The sequence below is a fragment of the Phyllobates terribilis genome, unplaced genomic scaffold (genome assembly GCF_046119375.1).
Source record: "Phyllobates terribilis strain yellow unplaced genomic scaffold, ASM4611937v1 Scaffold_231__1_contigs__length_3143052, whole genome shotgun sequence".
Lineage (NCBI taxonomy): Eukaryota > Metazoa > Chordata > Amphibia > Anura > Dendrobatidae > Phyllobates > Phyllobates terribilis.
In genome coordinates, this window is record NW_027362991.1 from 1,075,001 (window position 1) to 1,097,864 (window position 22,864).

General features: G+C 44.6%; 1 protein-coding gene across 1 annotated transcript in view; it reads right to left on the reverse strand.

Moving 5' to 3' along the window:
• LOC141215221 (UBX domain-containing protein 1-like) overlaps window positions 1-8,678 on the reverse strand; it is an 18,991-nt gene extending 10,313 nt beyond the window's left edge. Inside the window, exons 1-6 of the mRNA XM_073665544.1 lie at window positions 8,524-8,678; window positions 4,782-4,842; window positions 3,087-3,140; window positions 2,676-2,800; window positions 2,406-2,451; window positions 1,076-1,267 (exon numbers count right to left, since the gene is read on the reverse strand). Coding sequence (XP_073521645.1) covers window positions 1,076-1,267; window positions 2,406-2,451; window positions 2,676-2,800; window positions 3,087-3,140; window positions 4,782-4,840 — 476 coding nt within the window. The 5' untranslated portion in view covers window positions 4,841-4,842; window positions 8,524-8,678. The remainder of the gene's footprint in view (window positions 1-1,075; window positions 1,268-2,405; window positions 2,452-2,675; window positions 2,801-3,086; window positions 3,141-4,781; window positions 4,843-8,523) is intronic.
• Window positions 8,679-22,864: the final 14,186 nt, after the last annotated feature.

A 22,864-nucleotide genomic window follows, 5' to 3' on the forward strand; every position in this document is an offset into this window, starting at 1 on the left:
AATTATATATATATATATATATATTATATATATATATATATATATATATATATATATATATATATATATATATATATACACACACACTTTCATATTTTGGTTGTTAAAGAAAAACAAAAAACTTAAGAACTCTGTATATGCGAGTATATAAAAAAAAATCCATTTAGTTTGCCTTGCATTTTTATGATACCTGTGACTTTTTCTTTTGATTGAGCCGTGGAAGAGTTTTTATTTATCTTTTTTTTTTCTGGGGGGGGGGGGGGGTGCAAAAGCTGTAGTTTTGAACTATATTTACTGGAATAGGGAATAAAATTCAAATTCTGATCTTGCATTTTTTATGCGATTCAAACATTTAGGTCAATTTTTTAAATATATTTAAAAACATTTTTTTATTTAATTTTCATTGTATTGTTTTGGTGGTTTCCTGGTAGAGTCGCCGATCCTATCCAGTATGGCTTTCTCTTTTGAAGCGTTAGTCTACTTTACAGGGTTTTTTTTTTGAGGAGGTTAAAAAACGACAGGTTTCTCAAGAAGAAACCCATTTTCGAAATGCTCCTTTTTCGGGGAGTTTTTAACTTTCCTGTAGAGTTTCTTTAGCTTTCGGGAAGATTTTTTTTTTTAATGAAGCGGCTCTTTGCAGCTTTTGGTTGGAACGGATTCCATCAGGATCTATTTCAGAGAAGTGACAAGCACTTTTCTTATTTTTTTCCACCAGGTGTTTTATTTTTTAGTTTTCTTTTAAAAGATTTTGAAAAAGTTCAAAAAACTTTTCATGAATAGGATTTTTTATTTTTTAAAGGATTTTGACGCAGATCCTCTACAAAAAAAAAAGCCTCAGTGTGAACAAAGCCTTAGGAAGTATATGTTTCCGAGGTCCTGAAAATGACCATAGAGACTGTAGAGAGAGGGACATATGCATGTGCGGCCGCCTCTCTGATATGTGACTGTAATAGGGGAGTCAAGTAAAGTCGGAGCTGTCACCAACCGTCCTGCGGCTCTGGACTAGGGGTGATATCAAACCGGACAACCTATTCCCTAAAATTCACATCGGCATTTTTGCCAGCGGTGGCTTCACCTTGCCATCCTCTCCTCCTGCTTCTCCTTCCTCCTGTCTTCCGCTGCTTTCTGCATTTCTTGCTCTTGCATCTTCTGTCGGATTACAGATAACTCCTGTCCTTGCTTCCGCCTCTGTTTCTCCTGCTCGATTCTCTCCCGTTTTTCTCGCTCTCCTCGCTCTTGTTGCTTTTGTGCTATCAGCTCCATCATCCTGTGGACAAATATCGGTAGAGAATCACTTCCAGCATTCAGTTGCGGATACGATCCCAATATTTTTGATATGAAGTCTTTCCATTTCCACTATAGTCTGTCATTAGCTCACTGACAATTAAAGGGGTATTCCCATCTCCAAGATCTTATCCCAACATGTAGTAGGTGTAATAATAATAATATTAGCAAATACCTCCAATTAGAAATGTAGTATAGTTCTTCTGATTATCCCATATGCAGGGCATCGCAGGAGCTTATGTATCCATGGTTACGACCACTAGCAACTAACTAACTGTCACTACGAGTGGTCGTAACCATGAATACCTAAGCGACTGCAATGCCCTGCACATGGGATAATCAGAAGAACTTTACTACATTTCTAATTGGAGGTATTTGTTAATATTATTATTGCACCTACTACAAATTGGGATAGGATCTTGGGGGATGGGAATACCCCTTTAAAGGGCATGTCTAGTATCAGCGGTCATACATGCCCAGTGCCACCTCCTGAAAGTTTGTACAGAAGAACTACAGAGTGATTCCTACTATTGTACAGGCTGGCAATAAGAATCAGCGGCTTCCTATCACTAGCACATTACATGGACACTCTGAAAAAAAGTTAAAAGGACAGCAGAGGGCGCCGTGGGTATTTTAGCGAAAATTATGGGTCTCCTACCCATGGGCACCCCGCTCCGATCACATTATGGCATTGGCCACCAGAAATGGTAAGTCTTTGAGATCGGAGATTGACAGCAGCAATTTGAGTTAGTTCTTGTCGCTGCTGTCAAAGGCAGGTGCCGACAGTATAATACAGCTGGCAGCTACTGTGTGAGGAGCAGGCCCAGCTCTTGAGTCCGCTCTATGCACCCAAGAAGGTCGTGTGATGAACACGTACATCAAACGTCGGGAAAGGAGTAATCATATCCACTATCAATGGCAACGCAGGGGGAGAAAACTATGGAGAATCTAATTGCAGGAAAAACCTAACCCCTAGTGAGGTTACTCATAACAGATAATATTTTAGCTTTATGCTTAATGGCAGATGCTTCTGGGCATCTCTTTTCCCATCCGCACTGGGTGTCATATATGAGCCCCCTGTCTGCTAACCCTATAGACCCTGGAGCTTTCATGAGATTTACCTTCTTGTCTGCCGCTCCTTCTCCTCCTCGGTTAAAGATGCTCTTTCTTTATAGGAAACAAAAGTGTCAACACCAATTAGATTAAATGACATTGGAGATTTTGTGGCACCGACCGGGAAAAAAAAAAAAAAAAATTATAATAATATATATATATACACGCACACATACATGCATACAACATGGAGGCCTATAGCCCGGCTGCAAGGAGCCACAGGGGCCCTGTGTACACAGGACAATGATAAAACGTAATTATAGGTTAGAATTTCTGACCTGAACTTGCATCCATTTCCGGTGAACCTGTGTCCATTTCTTGTGGCTCCTGCCCGCCTGCAACCTCTTTGGTGTCCAGCACAGTGGGCTCATCGATGTCGGGATCATCTTCGTGTTCCATCAGCCTGGAACAGCCACAATGAGACTCCAGCAAGCAGTGAGACATTCCTACACTACTCAAATTGCCTATTCAGGGAGGAAGAGGACTTGAACTCTAGGTGGCACAAGAGGTAGCACTAGAGTTCAAGTCCTCTTCCTCCCTGATGAGGCAATTTGGATATTTAATTTCACAGAGGAGCATGCATGGCATAAGTCTCCTCACTCTGGCATGCCAGACCTGGCTTGTCACTCTCCACAAGGAGAATGTCACCCGTTAGATCCCATTCCTGGTCTATGCACAACGCTCCTTACCAGTCCATGGCCGACTCTATTCCTTGATTTCCAGTGGCAGCCACGGCTTTTTCCCTATTCCAGGAAGAGATGGCACAAAGTTTTATTAAGACATGTTGACCCTCTACCCCACCACAAGCTCCAGGGCCTGGGTGCACCTGTAACTACTGCACCCACTATAGTTACGCCCTTGGCCCAAATGGACTCACCAAATTATCCGTCGTGATCGTGGGGCACACACGCCCTATGCAGTTAGCACCTAGGGGCAGTCCCCTTTCAGAAAATCCAGTGTTTGTTATACACTGTGCTTTATTCAACCTCCCCGGGTCCAGAGCTGAGCCTCCGCCGCTGCTCCCAGTGTTTGTTATTGTCTGCAACCAATCAGTGAGCTCAGAGTGGGGGTGTTCCATTTACACGAGCTCACCGATTGGCTGCCGTGCTGTCCACGCAGGGCAGCAGCCAAAAAGTGACAACAGCGGAGAATAAGTGCTGGACCTGGTAAGGGTGAGCAAAGAATGGTTTGTCTCCTTGGACTGGGATTTTCTGAAAAGATACCCCTTTAAGCCATTTAACAGAATTGAGTGGGATCAAATAACCAACACCCCGGTGGTCCTCATCCTTAGCCATTAAAGAACCGTGATTCCAATGGTGTTAGAATGAGGATCCCACTAACTGGACCCCCTGAACACCAAAACCATGGACCTTCTTTTTCTCCAGGGTTGATCATTTGACTGTGACCCTACTACATAGGACTCCATGCATTTCTATGGGCCTTAGTGATACCAGATATGTTTCGCCTTCTCAAAGTTTCGCAAAGTAATCGGGAATAAAAAGTGGCCGATGGTGTAATAACCCTACCCATTGTGAGAATGGGCGTCCCCCCTAGTAAAATATTCTCAGGACCCTGGTCCGACGTCTACGTCGATATCCATGGCTGCCGACCCATTGTGGTGCAAACGTTCTCGCCCGATACTTGAATGCAGACATCTAGGGTACCTCTTGGCTTGGCCTACTGCGATGTCACGGGGTCTAGTAATCACAAAGATGTCTGACTGCCCGGGTCTGGCAGCCAGGGTTAGTAACATAGACATTGGACCAGGATCCTGAAAATCTTTTTGCTCAACTACAGTGTCCCCTTTACCTTCAAGGGTTCTTCCCATCTTCATAGATGGTTATTTTTGGATAGTGCTTGCATAAACTAGCAATTTTGCCATTTACTGCAAGTTAAAATTTGCAGCCGTTCTTGAGATATTAACACATTTCTATTGTTTTTCTCCTCGTTGCCTAGGAGACCGACCACTGCTGCTGCTGTCTAGCTTTAAAGCAATGAGGTAAAGCTGCCTGAAATTTGGAAATAAATGGCGCTCTCTAACCATCCTAGCGTCAAAACAGTGCTTACAAGCCGAATAGAAAAGAGCCCGTAAGCTCTGTGCTTGTTCCGCTGTCATGCAGAGGTGCTCGTTCTCCAAGGCAACGAGCTGTAAACAAAAATAAAAGTGTTAATATCTCAAAAACGACTGAAAATGTTAATAAGCAGCAAATTGCAAAATAGCTTGCATTTACTGGCTCTATCAGATAATGGGCCGTGTCTGGTACTGCGGAGTGAATAGAGTTGAGCAGCAATATCACACACAACCGGTGACGCTTTTTCAGGAGGACTTTTCTTTTTCTCATACTGTACCACAGAGGTGAAAAAAAAAAGGATATATATCTTACGCTCTGCTCGGGGGGAATCCCATCTCTATGAGACTTTCCAGCGCTGAACACTCGGACATTTCTAGAAATAGGAAACACAAGGGTACAACGGTGATGAATTATGTACCAAGAGTACAACTTATCATTTATCCGGACGATCGGTGACAAGTGCGTGACCAATAGGGCGTCCCACTACTGGAACCCCAATCAATCATGAGAGAGGGGTCCCGAGTATCCGCAAAAGGCTGTGAGACTGATGGAAATGTCCTATGGGCAGGCTTCACAAATCCATACGTTTCGCAGAGCAACTGGACTTGATAAGTTGTCATCATGGTAAAATCCTTTACAGGAGAGTATAAACCTAAATTTATCTCCTAGGAGTCTTTAAAATAATCCATTCAACACAACTGTACAGACAGAGTGACATTTGTTTCGCCCACGCTTTATCAGGGGGTTTAGGTACAGAGCACTGAGGTAATTTCTTAACAGTAACACACCCAGGTTTATGAGAACGCGAGTCCTTCATTTGATTGGAGCGGAAGTCAAGCATGTGCCCCGTCACTCGATTCAATATCTTTAAGACTGACCGAGATTACCAAGTCCAAGCATTAGTAAATGGAGCGTTAGTAGAGACCTCAACTGTTAAGTTTGGGTCAGGAGACCCGCTGCCAACCTGTTTCTTGTGGTCAAGCATTCAGACAGTGAAACACAGATGCGTAAAGATTTACTTTTCACAAGACTGGTTGAATTTTTCACTTTGGAGTACATATACTTTTTTACAGTACAGCCATACCATTGTCCCCACCTCTGAGGAAGCCATAAAAGCGGCGAAACATCTTGGGGGGTTTTGGAGTGTGTTTTAGATCTAAAAAGAACCTGTCCCCTTGGATAACGTTATTTACCTGTAGATAGAGGGTCAATTTGCAAGTAAATAGCGTTACGATGCCGGCCAGCCACCTTACCAAAGGTACGGCTGCTGGGAGAAAATTAACTTATTTCTTGTAAAGCATCTGGGGAACTATGGTTTATAGCATACGTGGTGTGGACATGAGAAATAACACATTTCTGGCCATTTTACCATTTCTTATTTTGCTTTTTTTTTACCTTTGCAGGCTACATTTCAAATTTTCAGTTCTCTCTGAGCTTGTGGGAAAAGACTAGATATTATAAAACATTCTATATACTGCACTCAAGGAAAGAGGTTCCTGCTCTCCCTTCTCCGTAGATGACAGAAGCAGCAGCAGCCTGGAGGACATTATACAGCAGTACTGAGCAGTGTGACTGTGAATCCAGCGTGGAAGTAAAATACATTTCCTAAAGCTGCAGCACAATCTGCCTTGTTTCTCCCAAGTCTGAGTGCTCTGCACTCCTCCCTCTTTATAGAGAATAAGAGGAACTGTAATCTGATCCTGCAGTGATCTGGAAATCCATAATTTCTTGACAAAGATAGATTTGAGCAGGATTTTTTTTCCCCCGAGTGGATGAGGAGTTCAGGAACTGGGGAAGGGGGGAAAAGTGGCTCATAATTTCACAGTCTTATTCAGCCCGTGATTCATAGATTGGACGCGGGCTTTTCCTGACCTGAACTCAGCAGCCTCCCATAGAGAATCAAAGAGAATCTGTCACCAGGTTGTTGCTCTCATCTGAGGCAAGCATAATGTAGGGAAAGAGATCCTGATTCCAGCAACGTATCACTTACTGGTGGAGGTGGCCATTTTGTCCATATATTTGTCCCATCTCCATGATCTCATCCCCATATGTAGTAGATGCAATAATAATAATAATAATAATAATATTTAGCAAAATACCTCCAATTAGAAATGTAACATAGTTCTTCTGATTTGCTGCGGTTTACCCCATTACAGTACCTTAGATATCCATGGTAACGACCACTAACAACTAACTGTCACTAAATGAGTGGTCGTAATCATGGAGGTACTGTAATGCCCTGCACACAGGGTAATAGATATAGCGAATCAGAAGAACTATACTACATTTCTAATTGGAGGTATTTGCTAATATTATTATTATACCTACTATATATTGGAATAGGATCATGGAGATGGGAATGCCCCTTTAAATTAATGTATCTACAGTTGGTTTGTTATTCTTAAATATTTACACATACTGTATTTATTTAATTTTCTCGTGCCTTTAAGATTGACAACAAATCGTTAGGACGGGTCATCAGCATTGGACAGATTGGTGACAGGTCAATGCCGGTAAGGGGTCACCTCCGATCAGCCTGTTATCAGTGCCGGTAACTGCTGATTTAAAGGGGATGTGGGGGGGTGATGTGCTGGACCCGAGTAATCTGATATTGATTAAAGTTGGTCCAAACCGATTCGCAGGATCCTTTCCATCTATGACCAGAAACGCCTCCTACCTCCTGGCATCCGCGGTTCTTCTTTTGATTAGCCGGCCTGGTGACACATCCTACTGCAATGATGACATCACGCAACAACGGCATCACGCAGCAACGACCGCATCACGCGACAGGTCGCATCGAGCAGCGACAGGCCGCATCGCGCAGCGACAACCGCAACACGCAGCAATGGCCCCATCACACAGCGACAACTGCAACACGCAGCGACAATGACATCACGCAGCGACGGCCGCATGACGCAATGACATCACGCAGCGACAATGACATGAAAAAGCGACGGCCGCAACACGAAGCGATGGCCGCATGACGCAGCGACAATGACATCACGCAGCGACGGCTGTATTACGCAGCGACAACTGCAACACGCAGCGACAACTGCAACACGCAGCGACAACTGCAACACGCAGCAATAATGACATCACGCAGCGATGGCCGCATGATGCAGTGACAATGACATCACGCAGCGACGGCCGCATGATGCAGTGACAATGACATCACGCAGCGACGGCCGCATGATGCAGTGACAATGACATCACGCAGCGACGGCTGTATTACGCAGCGACAGTGACATCACGCAGCGACAACTGCAACACGCAGCGACAACTGCAACACGCAGCAATAATGACATCACGCAGCGACGGCCGCATGATGCAGTGACAATGACATCACGCAGCGACGGCCGCATGATGCAGTGACAATGACATCACGCAGCGACGGCCGCATGATGCAGTGACAATGACATCACGCAGCGACGGCCGCATGATGCAGTGACAATGACATCACGCAGCGACGGCCGCATGATGCAGTGACAATGACATCACGCAGCGACGGCCGCATGATGCAGCGACAATGACATCACGCAGCGACGGCCGCATGATGCAGCGACAATGACATCACGCAGCGACGGCCACATGATGCAGCGACAATGACATCACGCAGCGACAATGACATCACGCAGTGACAATGACATCACGCCAGGCAAACAAATCAAAAGGGCCCCTTTAAATCCATCCCCATAGACGAGATACCCGTTGGCTAAACGCACACAGCGATGTCAGACTCCAAGGAACACAATGGACCGGTGAGGAGACCGGTCAGCCCAGCAGCCTCCCCCTATCCCAGCACCTGCAGTGTTAATCCCGCGCCTAGCACTGACATGCGGTAATATATATATATATATATATATATATATATATATATATATATATATATATGTATATATATATATATATATATATATATACACACGTGTGACCCCAGACAATGCGCCGGTACCGCAGACAAGCGCCTCCTGCACCAGATAACGAGATAAGCGCCATTCTATGCGCTAAACAGAGACAGGAGAAGAGGCCAGTGACGTCACGTGATCTCACTCACCGGCGGCTCCTGGAAAAACCACGTGACGCTGCACCCGAAGAGGGGCGGGGATAGAACCGCTTCCCACTATGTACGGAAGCCGAAAAGTGACAAATCGCTGAATGGTCTTTTTTTTTTTTTCCTTTCGTGCGTAATGCGTAACGTAGCGCGGACGTCGAGGAGGCCTCAAGCCGCTGCCTAGCAACGGAAGCGGTTACTGCGCTGCGGCCGCCTGTGCTGCTGCTGGTTACGTCTCATTGTTGTCAACCGCCGACCGCACAGCTCAGCAGTCTGTGTGTGTGAATTACTGCCAGTGTACTGCTGGCACAAAGGAATGTGAAGGCAATGTTTGACTTATGGAGAGTAAGAAAAATGTTAAACTGCAATGTGTAAAAAATAGAAAACGTTCAGCAAAACAAGCAGACCCCGGCAGGTGATGGCTGTGTACTACAGCCAGGACCTGCCGCCAACAACGCACCGCCTGCAATTGTTAACCTGTTAAATGCCGCTGTCAAACTCTGAGAGCGACATTTAACACGTGCCAGCAGGGGGCGCGTCATCTTATGTGACCATCGGTGCCCCCGTGACGTGATTGTTTATTGCCGATGGGATGCAATGGCAACGGGGTCTGTTGAAGACCTCCGTTGTTGTCATTCCTTCAAAACCTGCCAGTACCCCGGCTTCAAAGGAGATTGTGATTTTTTACTATATACAGCAATACTGTGACATCGTCTGTATATAGCACAAGAGGTCAGATGATCGCAGCCTCAAGGGACTCTGTCAGCACTAATGACTGTTCAAACAAAGCACAGGAGCTCTGTGCATCATTAAATACTCCCTCCCACCTGCTTGTTTTACCTCTATCTCCTCCTCCTCTTCTTTGATTGACAGCTCTGGTATCATAGGGCCAGAGAAAGGTGGAGATGGATGGAAATCAAGCAGGTGGGAAGGTGTATATAAATGATTGGCCCCACCGTGATGCATTACACACATGTACTTGGTTTGAACAGTCATTTCTGGGCTGGGAGAGTCCCTTTAAGTGACGCATTCAGACGTCCATATAAATCAGACCACAATGCACGGACTGGCCAACCCGAGCGCAGAGGCAGGCAAACTAGGCATTTGCCTAGGGCCCCCATTAACTAAGGGGCCCCTGCCTTTGGGCATTGATTATCTTTTTTTCTCTTCGTTTGTACTGCGCCACCGAGCTTGACGGCTTCTTATATTTCTATGAAGCTGTCACGCCCAGGTGCAGTCCGTGCATTGCTGTCTGATCTCAGACCGATGTGTGAATGAGCCCTTACACTTAGCTCTAATCATGCCCACCACTCCTTGACTGACATTCAGCTCAGCAGATGCACTGCGGAGCAGGATGATCAGAAACCGGTGGGGATGATTAGAGCGCACTCACTTTACAGAACCCCGACGCTGTGCTGATGACCGTAAATGGGAGGCTGCAGGGAGAATAAAGCAAAATGTTCTTCCTACAGCCGCACTTCCAATTAAAGGTGTTTTCAGGCCTTGGGGTACAAGTCTGCAGTGCCTCTATGTGACTGCAGACTTGTAAATCCTCACAGGGCACGCTGTCATGATTATCTGGCACCAGGCGCTGCAAGTATGTGTTTTGCATACGTACAGTCACTTGCCGACAAGATGGGCACAGTCTCACTCAATACAAGTGAATTGAGCGAGGCTGGACACGTCTAGTTGGAATGTTGCCAGAAGTATGCAAATCGGCACTGGAGAATCTTGACTGTGTGCACTGTGAAGAGTCACACGTCTGCAGTCACATAGAGTGACCGAAGACTTGAGCCCCAAGCCTGGAAAACCCCTTTAAGACACCTGCACATTTTTTAAAAATGGTATTTTTACACAGATTACCACGTTTGGCTGCACGTACATACCACTTTGTAGAGAGAAAAAAAGTTTGAACTGCTAGAATTGCTATTTTTCGGTCGCCACACTTCCCCTCCTTAAAAAGTTGATAAAAACTGATAGAAACCTTAAATATACCCCAAAATAGTATCAGTAAAAACAGTAGTTCGCCGTGCAAAAAATAAAAAAAAACACTCATACAGGTCCATCCTCGAAAAAATAAGATAAATGACAGATTTCAGAAAAAGGCCAAAACAAATAAAAAAATGTATTAGAAACTTCGGAATTTTTTTTTTGACCACTAAAATATATATAAAAAAATCCATAAGTTTGGTATTGCCATAACTGTATTGACCAGGTCATTTTTACTCCACAATGAATGAGATAAAAAAAAAATATATATATGTAAATTAAAAAAATAATGACAGAATTGCGTTTTTTTCCTACATGGTGAGATGACAAGAACTATCAGATACATGTTATATAGGAAACTAACCAGAAAAATTACAATTTTTTCTTTTTCCCCCACAGGTTTCCCATCTGTGACGATCAACAAATAAATTGATGAAGTTGGCGCAGACACAAGGACCGTGATCACCAAAGATCTTTATCCCATACGATCCAGGAAACAATGGAGGGCTATAGATATTCACATTTTGATGGCTTTAGGAACCTAACGCCAAGGCCAGAGACGACCCAGGTCAACTGTGATCCTGGGGGGGAGAGTTCATATCTATATGGGGTACCTCTGCGCTCGTCACCGGTACCACAGGACGATAGCACCATCACCTTCTCTGATACTCTGTGCAGCCAAAGCGGAGGATGTCAGTATGACGACACAGTGTATCCTGTAAGCCTAATTTTCGTGATGTAATACACCTTATAACAAAATGGGGGCTTGAGGAATACGTATCATTAAAGCTCTGTCACCAGATCTTTTGTAAATTGTAAACATCTATAAATAGATCTATTAGACTTGATGAGGCTGGTGTGGTTACTTTGAAAACCCACGGCAAAATGGCCGTTTGTGAAAATTTTCTAGCTCGATGAGATCAGAACATGAATTATGCTCATCTTCATATCAGGCACACTCAGCCATTCTGATGTGGATTTTCAAAGTCAGCACACTAGCCTCATAAGGTCTAAGATCTTATTTACTAATATATGCAATTTGTAGTGTATTAGACTTGATGAGGCCGATGTACTTGAAAATCCATGTCAGAATGGATGTTTAATCTACGGCTACGGGCATACTATTATTGCCACGTCTGTAGCTGCACAGGGGCCAAAGAGGTAAGGGGGCTACTACCACCAAACTTGTTTATTTTTTTTAGGTTTAGTGGTTAAAAAAAAATTAGAAATATGTAAAAGTAAAAATAATCTTGGTTGGTGTTATTATTTTTTTGCAATTTTACTGTTGATGGAGTTGTTTGAGGACTTGCTTTTTGCCCGTTGTGTACTCCAGTTTTTATTGATATAATTTTGGGATATAAACAATGTTTTGATCACTTTTTATTGCATTTTTATAGAAAGGTGCGGCAAATGAAAAACAGCTATTCTGGCAATTTATAATTAAAAAAAGTAAAAAAAAAAAAAATAGATGCCTGTATATATTTTTTCTTTTTTGATTTTTTACTTTTTTTTTTAGTTTCCCTAAGGGAACATTGAATATTGCGAAGGGTTTAAAAGTCCAGCTGAAGCATGTAAATTGCTACATTTAATATTAGGATTAAACAGTAATTCTGTCATGTATTTTCAAAATAAGTATACCAACCTCATCAGGATCTTTTTAATAATGTATGCCGTTTATATTTTCTAATTCTGGTTAGAGATCCACCTTAAGACCGGATTGTACAACCAAGAGAAATGAATTATTCTTTTATGTATTGACACCAACTGCAATGCTGGTAATATCACACCTTCAGTAGCAAAAATATTAATAATCAGTAAATGAAACGTTGCACATCTGCCTTCAATCATGTATTGTGTTGTTTTTGAACATTTCCTATGAGAGTTTGGATGATTTAATATTTTTATCCACATGTTAAAGGGAATCTGTCACCATGTTTTGTCCACCTAATCTGAGTTCAGTATAATGTAAGGGCAGAGACCCTGATTCCAGCGATATGTCACTTACTGGGCTGCTTGCTGTTGTTTTGATAGAAGGAGACTATCACTAGAGGACTAGTAAACCTTCTGCCATGTAGATCTCCATATTCATAAGCTCTGTCTAACCCCACCCCCAACACTGATTGGCTGCTTTCTGCCTATGCACCACAGTGTACACAGAAAGGAGTCAGTCAGTGGTGTGGGTGGGGTTATACAGAGCTCAGCATTCCAATCAGTGGTGTGGGCGGCGTTATACAAAGCTCAGCATTCCAATCAGTTTTGTGGGCGGGGTTATACAGAGCTCAGCATTCCAATCAGTGGTGTGGCGGCACTATACAGAGCTCAGCATTCCAATCAGTGGTGTGGGCGGGGTTATACACAGCTCAGCATTCCAATCAGTGGTGTGGGCGGGGTTATACAGAGCTAAGCATTCCAATCAGAGGTGTGGGCGTGGTTATACAGGGCTCAGCATTCCAATCAGTGGTGTGGGCAGGGTTATACAGGACTCAGCATTCCCATCAGTGGTGTGGGCGGGGTTATACAGGGCTAAGCATTCCAATCAGTGGTGTGGCGGCGCTATACAGAGCTCAGCATTCCGATCAGTGGTGTGGGCGGGGTTATACAGAGCTCAACATTCCGATCAGTGGTGTGGGCGGGGTTATACAGAGCTCAGCATTCCAATCAGTGGTGTGGGCGGGGTTATACATAGCTCAGCATTCCGATCAGTGGTGTGGGTGGGGTTATACAGAGCTCAGCATTCCAATCAGTGGTGTGGGCGGGGTTATACAGAGCTCAGCATTCCGATCAGTGGTGTGGGCGGGGTTATACAGAGCTCAGCATTCCAATCAGTGGTGTGGGCGGGGTTATACAGAGCTCAGCATTCCGTTCAGTGGTGTGGACGGGGCTACACAGAGCTCAGCATTCCAATCAGTGGTGTGGGGGCGGGGTATACAGAGCTCAGCATTCCAATCAGTGGTGTGGGCGGGGTTATACATAGCTCAGCATTCCGATCAGTGGTGTGGGTGGGGTTATACAGAGCTCAGCATTCCAATCAGTGGTGTGGGCGGGGTTATACAGAGCTCAGCATTCCGATCAGTGGTGTGGGCGGGGTTATACAGAGCTCAGCATTCCAATCAGTGGTGTGGGCGGGGTTATACAGAGCTCAGCATTCCGTTCAGTGGTGTGGACGGGGCTACACAGAGCTCAGCATTCCAATCAGTGGTGTGGGGGCGGGGTATACAGAGCTCAGCATTCCTCTCAGTGGTGTGGGTGGGGTTATACACAGCTCAGCATTCCAATCAGTGGTGTGGCGGCGCTATACAGAGCTCAGCATTCCAATCAGTGGTGTGGGCGGGGTTATACAGAGCTCAGAATTCCTATCAGTGGTGTGGGCGGGATTATACAGAGCTCAGCATTCCAATTAGTGGTGTGGGCGCGGTTACACAGAGCTCAGCATTCTGATCAGTGGTGTGGGTGGGGTTATACAGAGCTCAGCATTCCAATCAGTGGTGTGGGCGGGGTTATACAGAGCTCAGCATTCCAATCAGTGGTGTGGGCGGGGTTATACCCAGCTCAGCATTCCAATCAGTGGTGTGGGCGGGGTTATACACTGCTCAGCATTCCAATCAGTGGTGTGGGCGGGGTTATATAGAGCTCAGCATTCCAATCAGAGGTGTGGGCGGGGTTATACAGAGCTTAGCATTCCAATCAGTGGTGTGGGCGGGGTTATATAGAGCTCAGCATTCCAATCAGAGGTGTGGGCGGGGTTATACAGGGCTCAGCATTCCAATCAGTGGTGTGGGCGGGGTTATACAGGACTCAGCATTCCAATCAGTGGTGTGGGCGGGGTTATACAGGGCTCAGCATTCCAATCAGTGGAGTGGCGGCGCTATACAGAGCTCAGCATTCCAATCAGTGGTGTGGATGGGGTTATACAGAGCTCAGCATTCCGATCAGTGGTATGGGCGGGGTTATACAGAGCTCAGCTTTCCGATCAGTGGTGTGGGCTGGGCTATACAGAGCTCAGCATTCCAATCAGTGGTGTGGGCGGAGTTATACAGAGCTCAGCATTGCGATCAGTGGTGTGGGTGGGGTTATACAGAGATCAGCATTCCAATCAGTGATGTGGGCGGGGTTATACAGAGCTCAGCATTCCAATCAGTGGTGTGGGCGGGGTTATACACAGCTCAGCATTCCAATCAGTGGTGTGGCTGGCGTTATATAGAGATCAGCATTCCAATCAGTGATGTGGGCGGGGTTATACAGAGCTCAGCATTCCAATCAGTGGTGTGGGCGGGGCTACACAGAGCTCAGCATTCCAATCAGTGGTGTGGACCGGGTTATACAGAGCTCAGCATTCAGACAAGTGCTAGATCTGCAGCAGAGAAAACAGGGATTTTATTAAAACTACAACAAGCTGCCCAGTAAGTGGCACATTGTTGGAATCAGGGTCTCTGCCCCTACATCATGCTACTTTCCCATCAAATAGCAAAAACCTGGTGACAGATTCCCTTTAAATATAAAGCTGAACTCAGACAAGCATATGAAAAATTGTACAATTTTTTGGCCAAGAAAAATACAGACCATTTTTTATATGTACGGTGTTCTCTTTTTCCGTTTTTGTCATCCATATAATTTATCTGTTTTACATCCAGAATTAAAAATATAATTAAAGGCCCGATTCAGTTTTTTATGTAATCTTTGTACTGGATCCATTTTTCTTATGCAACCACTGAAAGCATGAACTTAGGACTAATAAGCGTGATGTTATCTTGGCTCTCGGCAGCTTGTCCTTTTTTTTGGAAAATGATGATAATTTTCTCCATGTTTAAAATACAAACTTTGGGAGTTTCTCTCACCTTTACTACGTACTGTAAATTAATGACTATTAGAAGTCACTGTGACACTATGAAATCCCGAGGCTGAGGATCGGGGGCTTTACACAGAATTATGAGTTACTTTGTAATAGTCTTAATAATTTATAGTATGGGAACATTATTCCTTATAATCTACATATGAAATGCTGCAGAACATCATTGTGAAGAGGAGATGGGAGCGCCTTGTCAGTTGATGACAGGATAATATAAATTACATTTTTCAGATTCAAAATTAGATTCTGCAGCAGATGAGGAATGTATTAGAGTAAATCCCATAGCCGTATGAGCCACAATGTCTCCAAAAAGTGTCAGCCACAACCCCCCTTTTATAGTGTCAAGTATTGTGCCTCCAAACAATGCAAGTCAATGTGCCTAAAAATAATCATCCAAGAACTTGTATCCACTTTGCTCTATATACAGTGCCATGACAATGGCCACCTCAAACAGTGCCAACCACAATGTGCTCCTAAAATACAGCACACTCTATACACGCTTATCTATCCCTTGTGTATTATGTTTGTACAGTTTATATCTATTGTAAAATTTGGCTGTTTTGTTTTCTCCATATTTGACCATATTGTCAGAGGGTTTGTCTGCTTTGTTTCCCACATATGTTTTGTATTTTGAAACACAAACTTTATGGCTATTTGCATGCTATTTTAAAGCCTACCTGTTATCAGACTTTATGATACGAAATCTGCATACATTACTAAACAGAACTCAGACCTGATGGGGCTGGTGTAAACTTAATCTCTGCCTACCTAGCCTTCACAGCTCCTCAGTGACCCTCCTCCCTGCTGCCGAATCTCTAACCACCTAGCCTGATTCAAAGCTCCCCAGTGACCCTCCTCTTTGCTACTGAATTTCCACCCACCTAGCCTGATTGACAGCTCCTTTGCGACCCTCTTCGCAGCTACTGAATCTCAACCCACCTATCTGGTTTCATAGCCCCTCAGAGACTCTCCTCCCTGCTTTCGAATACCCAACCAACTAAACTGATTCACAGCTCTTCACTAACCTCCTTCCTCCTACTGAATTTCCACCCACCTAGCCTGATTCAGAGCTCCTCAGAGACCCTTCTACCTGCTGCTACTGAATCTCCATGACCCGCCCCCTGGGCCGTGTGGTACTCGGTGCCGGGCCTGTCATTGCTAAGGGAGATGTCACAGTGGCGGTGACCTGGTCCGTAACCCAGGGCGGTCATTCAAAGGGGGAATATTTACAGGGGATATATGTACAAAGTTTGTGACGCCACCTGTGGTATGCGGCTAAAGGGAGCCGCCGCTGCGGAGCAGATCCTCTGGAGCTGATGTTAGTGCAGCAGGGATGGTGTGGCTCTCCACAGGTAGAGCTTAACTTCATGGGAGTGTAGATGTTGTAAGTGATGCTGGGCGTTGTAGTGCAGGGGTGATGGCGCAGATAATAATCACAGAGACAGTGGGGTGCAGTCTTCCGAGTTTACTCACAGTTGTTAAGTTCCTCAGGTTACAGGTTCCGGACTACAACCTCCCACGTCGCGCTGCGTTCACCAGGCAGGGGTTCAGCAATCCCTCAGGTAGTTCAAGAGTGCCTGACAGGACCCCTTTCTATGTACCTTCCTCAGTCGTCTTCCTGCGCTGGCTCTCGCCCTCCTGCCCTGCGCCTCACAATCAGTGTCCCAAGCTGGTAGCCTCAGGTCTTGTCGGGCGACCTGCAGTCCCCTGGACCCTCTGTGGCCACCTTTTCGGCGATATAATTGTGGTTGTGGCCACTGCACCTTGCAAGTACAGCAGCCTCCGGTTCCTAGCTGAGCCTTGTAGTTCTCCACTAGTTTAGGGGCCGGTCCCCTCTGCGGCTCGATCACTCCACCGCCTGGCAGATTCGGGCGTACGGGTGGCCTCCAGCACTTTCCGTACCCCTGGGATCCCTTCTGTTCCTGGAGCCTTCCTTCCTACTCCTCTCCTCTCTTCTCTCCTGGGCCTCTCTGCTAGGCCCGCACTGGAGCAGAGCTCGTACAGAGCCCCTGCTCCCTCCACTCTCCTCCTCTGACTGACTTGTCTTTCTCTCTCTACTTCCCAAGATGGTTCCCTCTTTTATATCACTTCCTCACAAGTGCTCCCCTGATCTACGTCCTCCACCCACACCCACTACATGGTTCCCCCTCACTAGGTTCCCCTCCACTCTAGCCAGGGACTGTGCTCTCCCTTAGGAGCAATCTCGCCCTGCCCTACTGAAGTGGATGTGTTGGATGCAGGTGTTAGGGTCCGGGGCCGTACTCCATCCTTACCTGAGAGTGAGATACCACACCTCTGGGTGAGATGCAGTACCTCTGTGGCGACTGAACCCGCAGGGGCGCCACATCCACTTACCTAGCCTGATTGGCAGCTCCTCGGATACCACCTACTTGGATTCATAGCCCTTCAGAGACCCTCCTCCTTTCTACTGAATATCCACCCACCTAGCCTGATTCACAGCTCCCCAGTGACCCTCTCCCTACAACTGAATTTCCACGAACCTAGGCTGATTCAGAACCCCTCAATGACCCTCCTTCCTGCTACTGCTGACTCTCTGACCACCTAGCCTGTTTCACAGCTCCTTAATGTCTCTCCTACCTTCTGCTGCTAAGATCTCACACTGCTCAGTACAAGCTGCAGCTGTCAGTCACACTGGGTTGGTGGAGATTGAGCTATTTCATACTGATTTTAATATCACATCACATCATGTAACTTCTGATTATGCAGATTTATAAAATGTAAGATTTAATATTTTTTTCCCTGTAGGACTTCAGGCCGTATACAGCATTTCATACCGACAATACTGGTTTACTGGACTTATATGTACATCCACATAGTGAACTCATTCATCCTGCAACTGCTTCAGATTTTGTCGCTGGTACGTACACTCGAAAATACGGATTGCACAAGTAACGTGAGGATGAGATAACCACTGAGAAGTGATTGCTTGAGAAGAGGAAAGGTTAAGACTATTATGAGGCCAGCAGTCAGAGTAAAAACTGCAAGATTTCAGGCTTTTTTTAAAACAAACTATCATCTATCTATTCTATCACATATCTATCTATTGCTTATCTATCTCATATCTATCTATCTATTTATCTATCTTTCTAAGAAATATGGAAAATTGCAAAAAAACACCAAAAAATATAAGAAATGTTTAAAGGGGTTTTATAATTTTTTAAGCCTATCTGCATACTGTGCGTTTCATTTATCAAGCAGAGCCTTACTTACTGACCTCCTTGATGGAACAAATGTGAAAAAGAAAATGTGACGTTTTAAAATATTTTCTTTTTGCTTGTTAACAGAAAGTTTTCCGAGTTTATACAGACCTTGTGACGACCAATATGTAAGTGCATCATTGACTGTGAAGTTCATCTTCTGTTATGTGCTCTATTCAATCCTCATCTAGATTTACCGTTAGACCACTATACTATCAGTATTTGGTCAGTATTCGGTCAGTATTTTTTCTCAGGAGTGGGAGCCAAAACCAGGTGAGGAACAATCAGAGAAAAGGTATAATAGAAACAAGTCACCAATTCTGCATTTATCCCCCACTCCTGCTTTTGGCTCCCACTCCTGAGAAAAAATACTGACCGAATACTGATAGTGGGGCCGTGGCTTAAGTTGCATTGTGACTGGCTTTCACCCTACACAATAGAATGGTAAATGAATAAAAAAAGGCTCTTGGTGGTATATATATATATGAGAAGACATACAGTGCCTACAAGTTAGTATTCAACCCCCTGCAGATTTAGCTGGTTGACACATGCGGAATTAACTTGGCATTGTGACATTTGTACTGTAGATCAGCCTGGAAGTGGGAAATGCACTGCAGTAAATATTGTTGTTTTTTTTTTTTTTTTTAAAACGTTAAAAGTTAATTCAGAGTGTCATTTATTATTCAACCCCTCAAACCACAAGAATTCTGTTTGGTCCCCCTAAAGTACTAAGAAGTAGTTCAGGCACCAAGAATAATGAGCTTCACATGTGTGGATTAAAGATCTCTTTTGCCAGCCTTTTCTGACTATTTAAGACCCTCCACAAACTTGTGAACAGCACTCAGACATGGTCAACATGGGAAAGACAAAGGAGCATTCCAAGGCCATCAGAGACAAGATCGTGGAGGGTCACAAGGCTGGCAAGGGGTACAAAACCCTTTCCAAGGAGTTGGGCCTACCTGTCTCCACTGTTGGGAGCATCATCCGTAAGTGGAAGGCTTATGGAACTACTGTTAGCCTTCCACGGCCTGGACAGCCTTTGAAAGTGTCCCCCCGTGCCGAGGCCAGGCTTGTCCGAAGAGTCAAGGCTAACCCAAGGACAACAAGGAAGGAGCTCCGGGAAGATCTCATGGCAGTGGGGACATTGGTTTCAGTCAATACCATAAGTAACGTACTCCACCGCAATGGTCTCCGTTCCAGACGAGCCCGTAAGGTACCTTTACTATCAAAGCGTCATGTCAAGGCTCATCTACAGTTTGCTCATGATCACTTGGAGGACTCTGAGACAGACTGGTTCAAGGTTCTATGGTCTGATGAGACCAAGATCGAGATCTTTGGTGCCAACCACACACGTGACGTTTGAAGACTGGATGGCACTGCATACGACCCCAAGAATACCATCCCTACAGTCAAGCATGGTGGTGGCAGCATCATGCTGTGGGGCTGTTTCTCAGCCAAGGGGCCTGGCCATCTGGTCCGCATCCATGGGAAGATGGATAGCACGGCCTACGTGGAGATTTTGGCCAAGAACCTCCGCTCCTCCATCAAGGATCTTAAGATGGGTCGTAATTTCATCTTCCAACAAGACAACGACCCAAAGCACACAGCCAAGAAAACCAAGGCTTGGTTCAAGAGGGAAAAAGGCAAGGTGTTGGAGTGGCCTAGTCAGTCTCCTGACCTTAACCCAATTGAAAACTTGTGGAAGGAGCTCAAGAATAAAGTCCACATGAGACACCCAAAGAACCTAGATAACTTGGAGAAGATCTGCATGGAGGAGTGGGCCAAGATAACTCCACAGACCTGTGCCGGCCTGATCAGGTCTTATAAAAGACGATTATTAGCTGTAATTGCAAACAAGGGTTATTCCACAAAATATTAAACATAGGGGTTGTATAATAATTGACCCACACTTTTATGTTTAAAATGTAATAAAATTCAACTGAGCAACATAACTTTTTGGTTTGTAAGATTTATGCTTCTGTTCATAAAACCTACTCTCGTTTGCAGTTTGAAGGCTCTAACTTATTTGCATCTTATCAAACCAGCTAAATCTGCAGGGGGTTGAATACTACTTGTAGGCACTGTATATGTGTATGTATGTGCTCTGTATACATGTGTGTAGGTGCTCTGTGTATACGTGTGTGTGTATGTGTTCAGTGTATACATGCATGTGTGCTATGTGTATCTATACATCTACAAATGTTTTGCCCATGGTTGTTTCTGTAAATGCTGCAGTCATTGCTAAAAAAAAAAGAGTACAAAGAGCAGTTTTTCTAACCTCAGACAATGCCCTTAGACCCAGTTAACAATTTTGATTTCTTTGCAATTTTTCCTTTTTTTTTTAGATTTTTCCACAGTATTGCCTAAAATCAACATGAATGCAAAATTGGGCCCTAGGTCAAACGGAGGTGGTCTGAGTACAGAGCTGCCGCATTTCTTCTGACCCATATTCTTCTTACCTATATATGCCTATAAGGCCCCATTAACATGTCCAATTTTTCCTCGTATGAGAAAAACAGACAGATTATTCTGATCAGACTTTGATCAGCTTGGTTCGAGTGTCATACAATTTTCTCTTACGTGGAGAAAAAAAATGTTTCTCCAACTTCTCTTTCCTGACAGTCCTTGAAAATCGGATCGTACTTAGATATCATCTTTGTGCGGTCCGATTTTTTTCACGGACCCATAGACTTGTATTGCCGATCTTGACCCGAACCCTGGGATCAAAATCGGACATGTCGCTGCGATTTTCAAAGGAGAACTTGATCCAAAAGAAGAAATCAGACATCTGCACAGCTTCATAGACTATCAAAGGTTTGAGTGCTGTTCATGAAAAATTGGACATGTGAATGAGGCCTTATAGGCATATATGGGGCAGATGAATTCGGGTCAGGAGACATCCCATTTTGCACTTGGACCCTGCTTTATGGGTGTCTGAATTCAGCCTTAGGGCGAACACACAGTGTTGTATAAAAGTATTGTATTATGTGGTATGGGCCTTATGGAAGCTATGGTACAAATGATGAGTCCCATCACTGCTGCCAGCATGAAAGCACAACGTCAGTAGGTAAAAAGACGAACCAGTTTTACTTATAGTAGGGATCATAACTCATTTTCAAAAGTGAACACCCCCACGACGCTTGCAGCAGTGTACTGGGCTTATTTGCTGTCCCATAGCAGGATTAATAATCATGAGTTTTTGATACACTAGATTTTTTTTTATTTGTTCATACCACTTTTGACCACAAGAGGTCACCAAAGACTTATTGTTTGTTTTTTATGCACCTGTCAAGTTATACCTTGGCAGGTGCATAAAAAACTAAGATTGAGGAAGACGAGTGCGAAAAATGTTAAAGGGGAAACCAGCCAAATTCATGCTGCGCGAATCACTGGCAGCATAATGCCACGGCCCCACTATCAGTATTTAGTCAGCATTCGGTCAGTATTTTTTCTCTGGAGTGGGAGCCAAATCCAGGTGAGGAACAATCAGAGAAAAGGTATAATAGAAACAAGTCACCAATTCTGCATTTATCAACCACTCCTGCTTTTGGCTCCCACTCCTGAGAAAAATACTGACCAAATACTGATAGTGGGGTCGTGGCCTAAATCAGATACACATTTAAAAGGGGACTTTGTCCCTCTGCTGACAAGTTTGAGGCGGGTTCCCAGTTGATTGTTCTCTGCCTCAATCCATTTGACTGACAGGTCTCTACCTATGTGTGCAGAGACATGTCAGTCAAAGGGAGCGGAGCAAGGAGAAGCCACGCTGGACCCGCCTTGGATAAGTCAGCCATGACGCGAAGTTCTCGGATGGTTTTTAAATGTTTAAGCATGCCAGAGAAAACACTTTACACCTGTTTACACTGGACGTTGTGCTGCCGATAACGATGATTTTAAACGTTCTTACTCATCCGTACAGCCAGAGTCAGGTGGTTGCTAATTTATCTGGGCAGCTAGTGTCAGACACTTGCTCACTTGTCAGGGGTAGTCTCATGCTCACTGAGCCAGACGACAGATGCCTGGTGCTCGCTTACTTGCATAGACGAGTCGGACCAGGCACTTGCTCACTCACTCACGTACCTACTGCCCAGATTTACTACCTCAAGCAAGGAATTCATGTTCTTGTATGTATTATAGTAGTAAAAGTAATAATTTTGGATGTCAACATGACATTTTTAGCCTTGATTTTGCAAGAACCTTTTGCTTATTTTATATCATATAGTCATGCCAATGCTCCATTATATGTCACCCTTTATTTTTTGATACCAGTCCCAACTCAGATCAGCTGGCA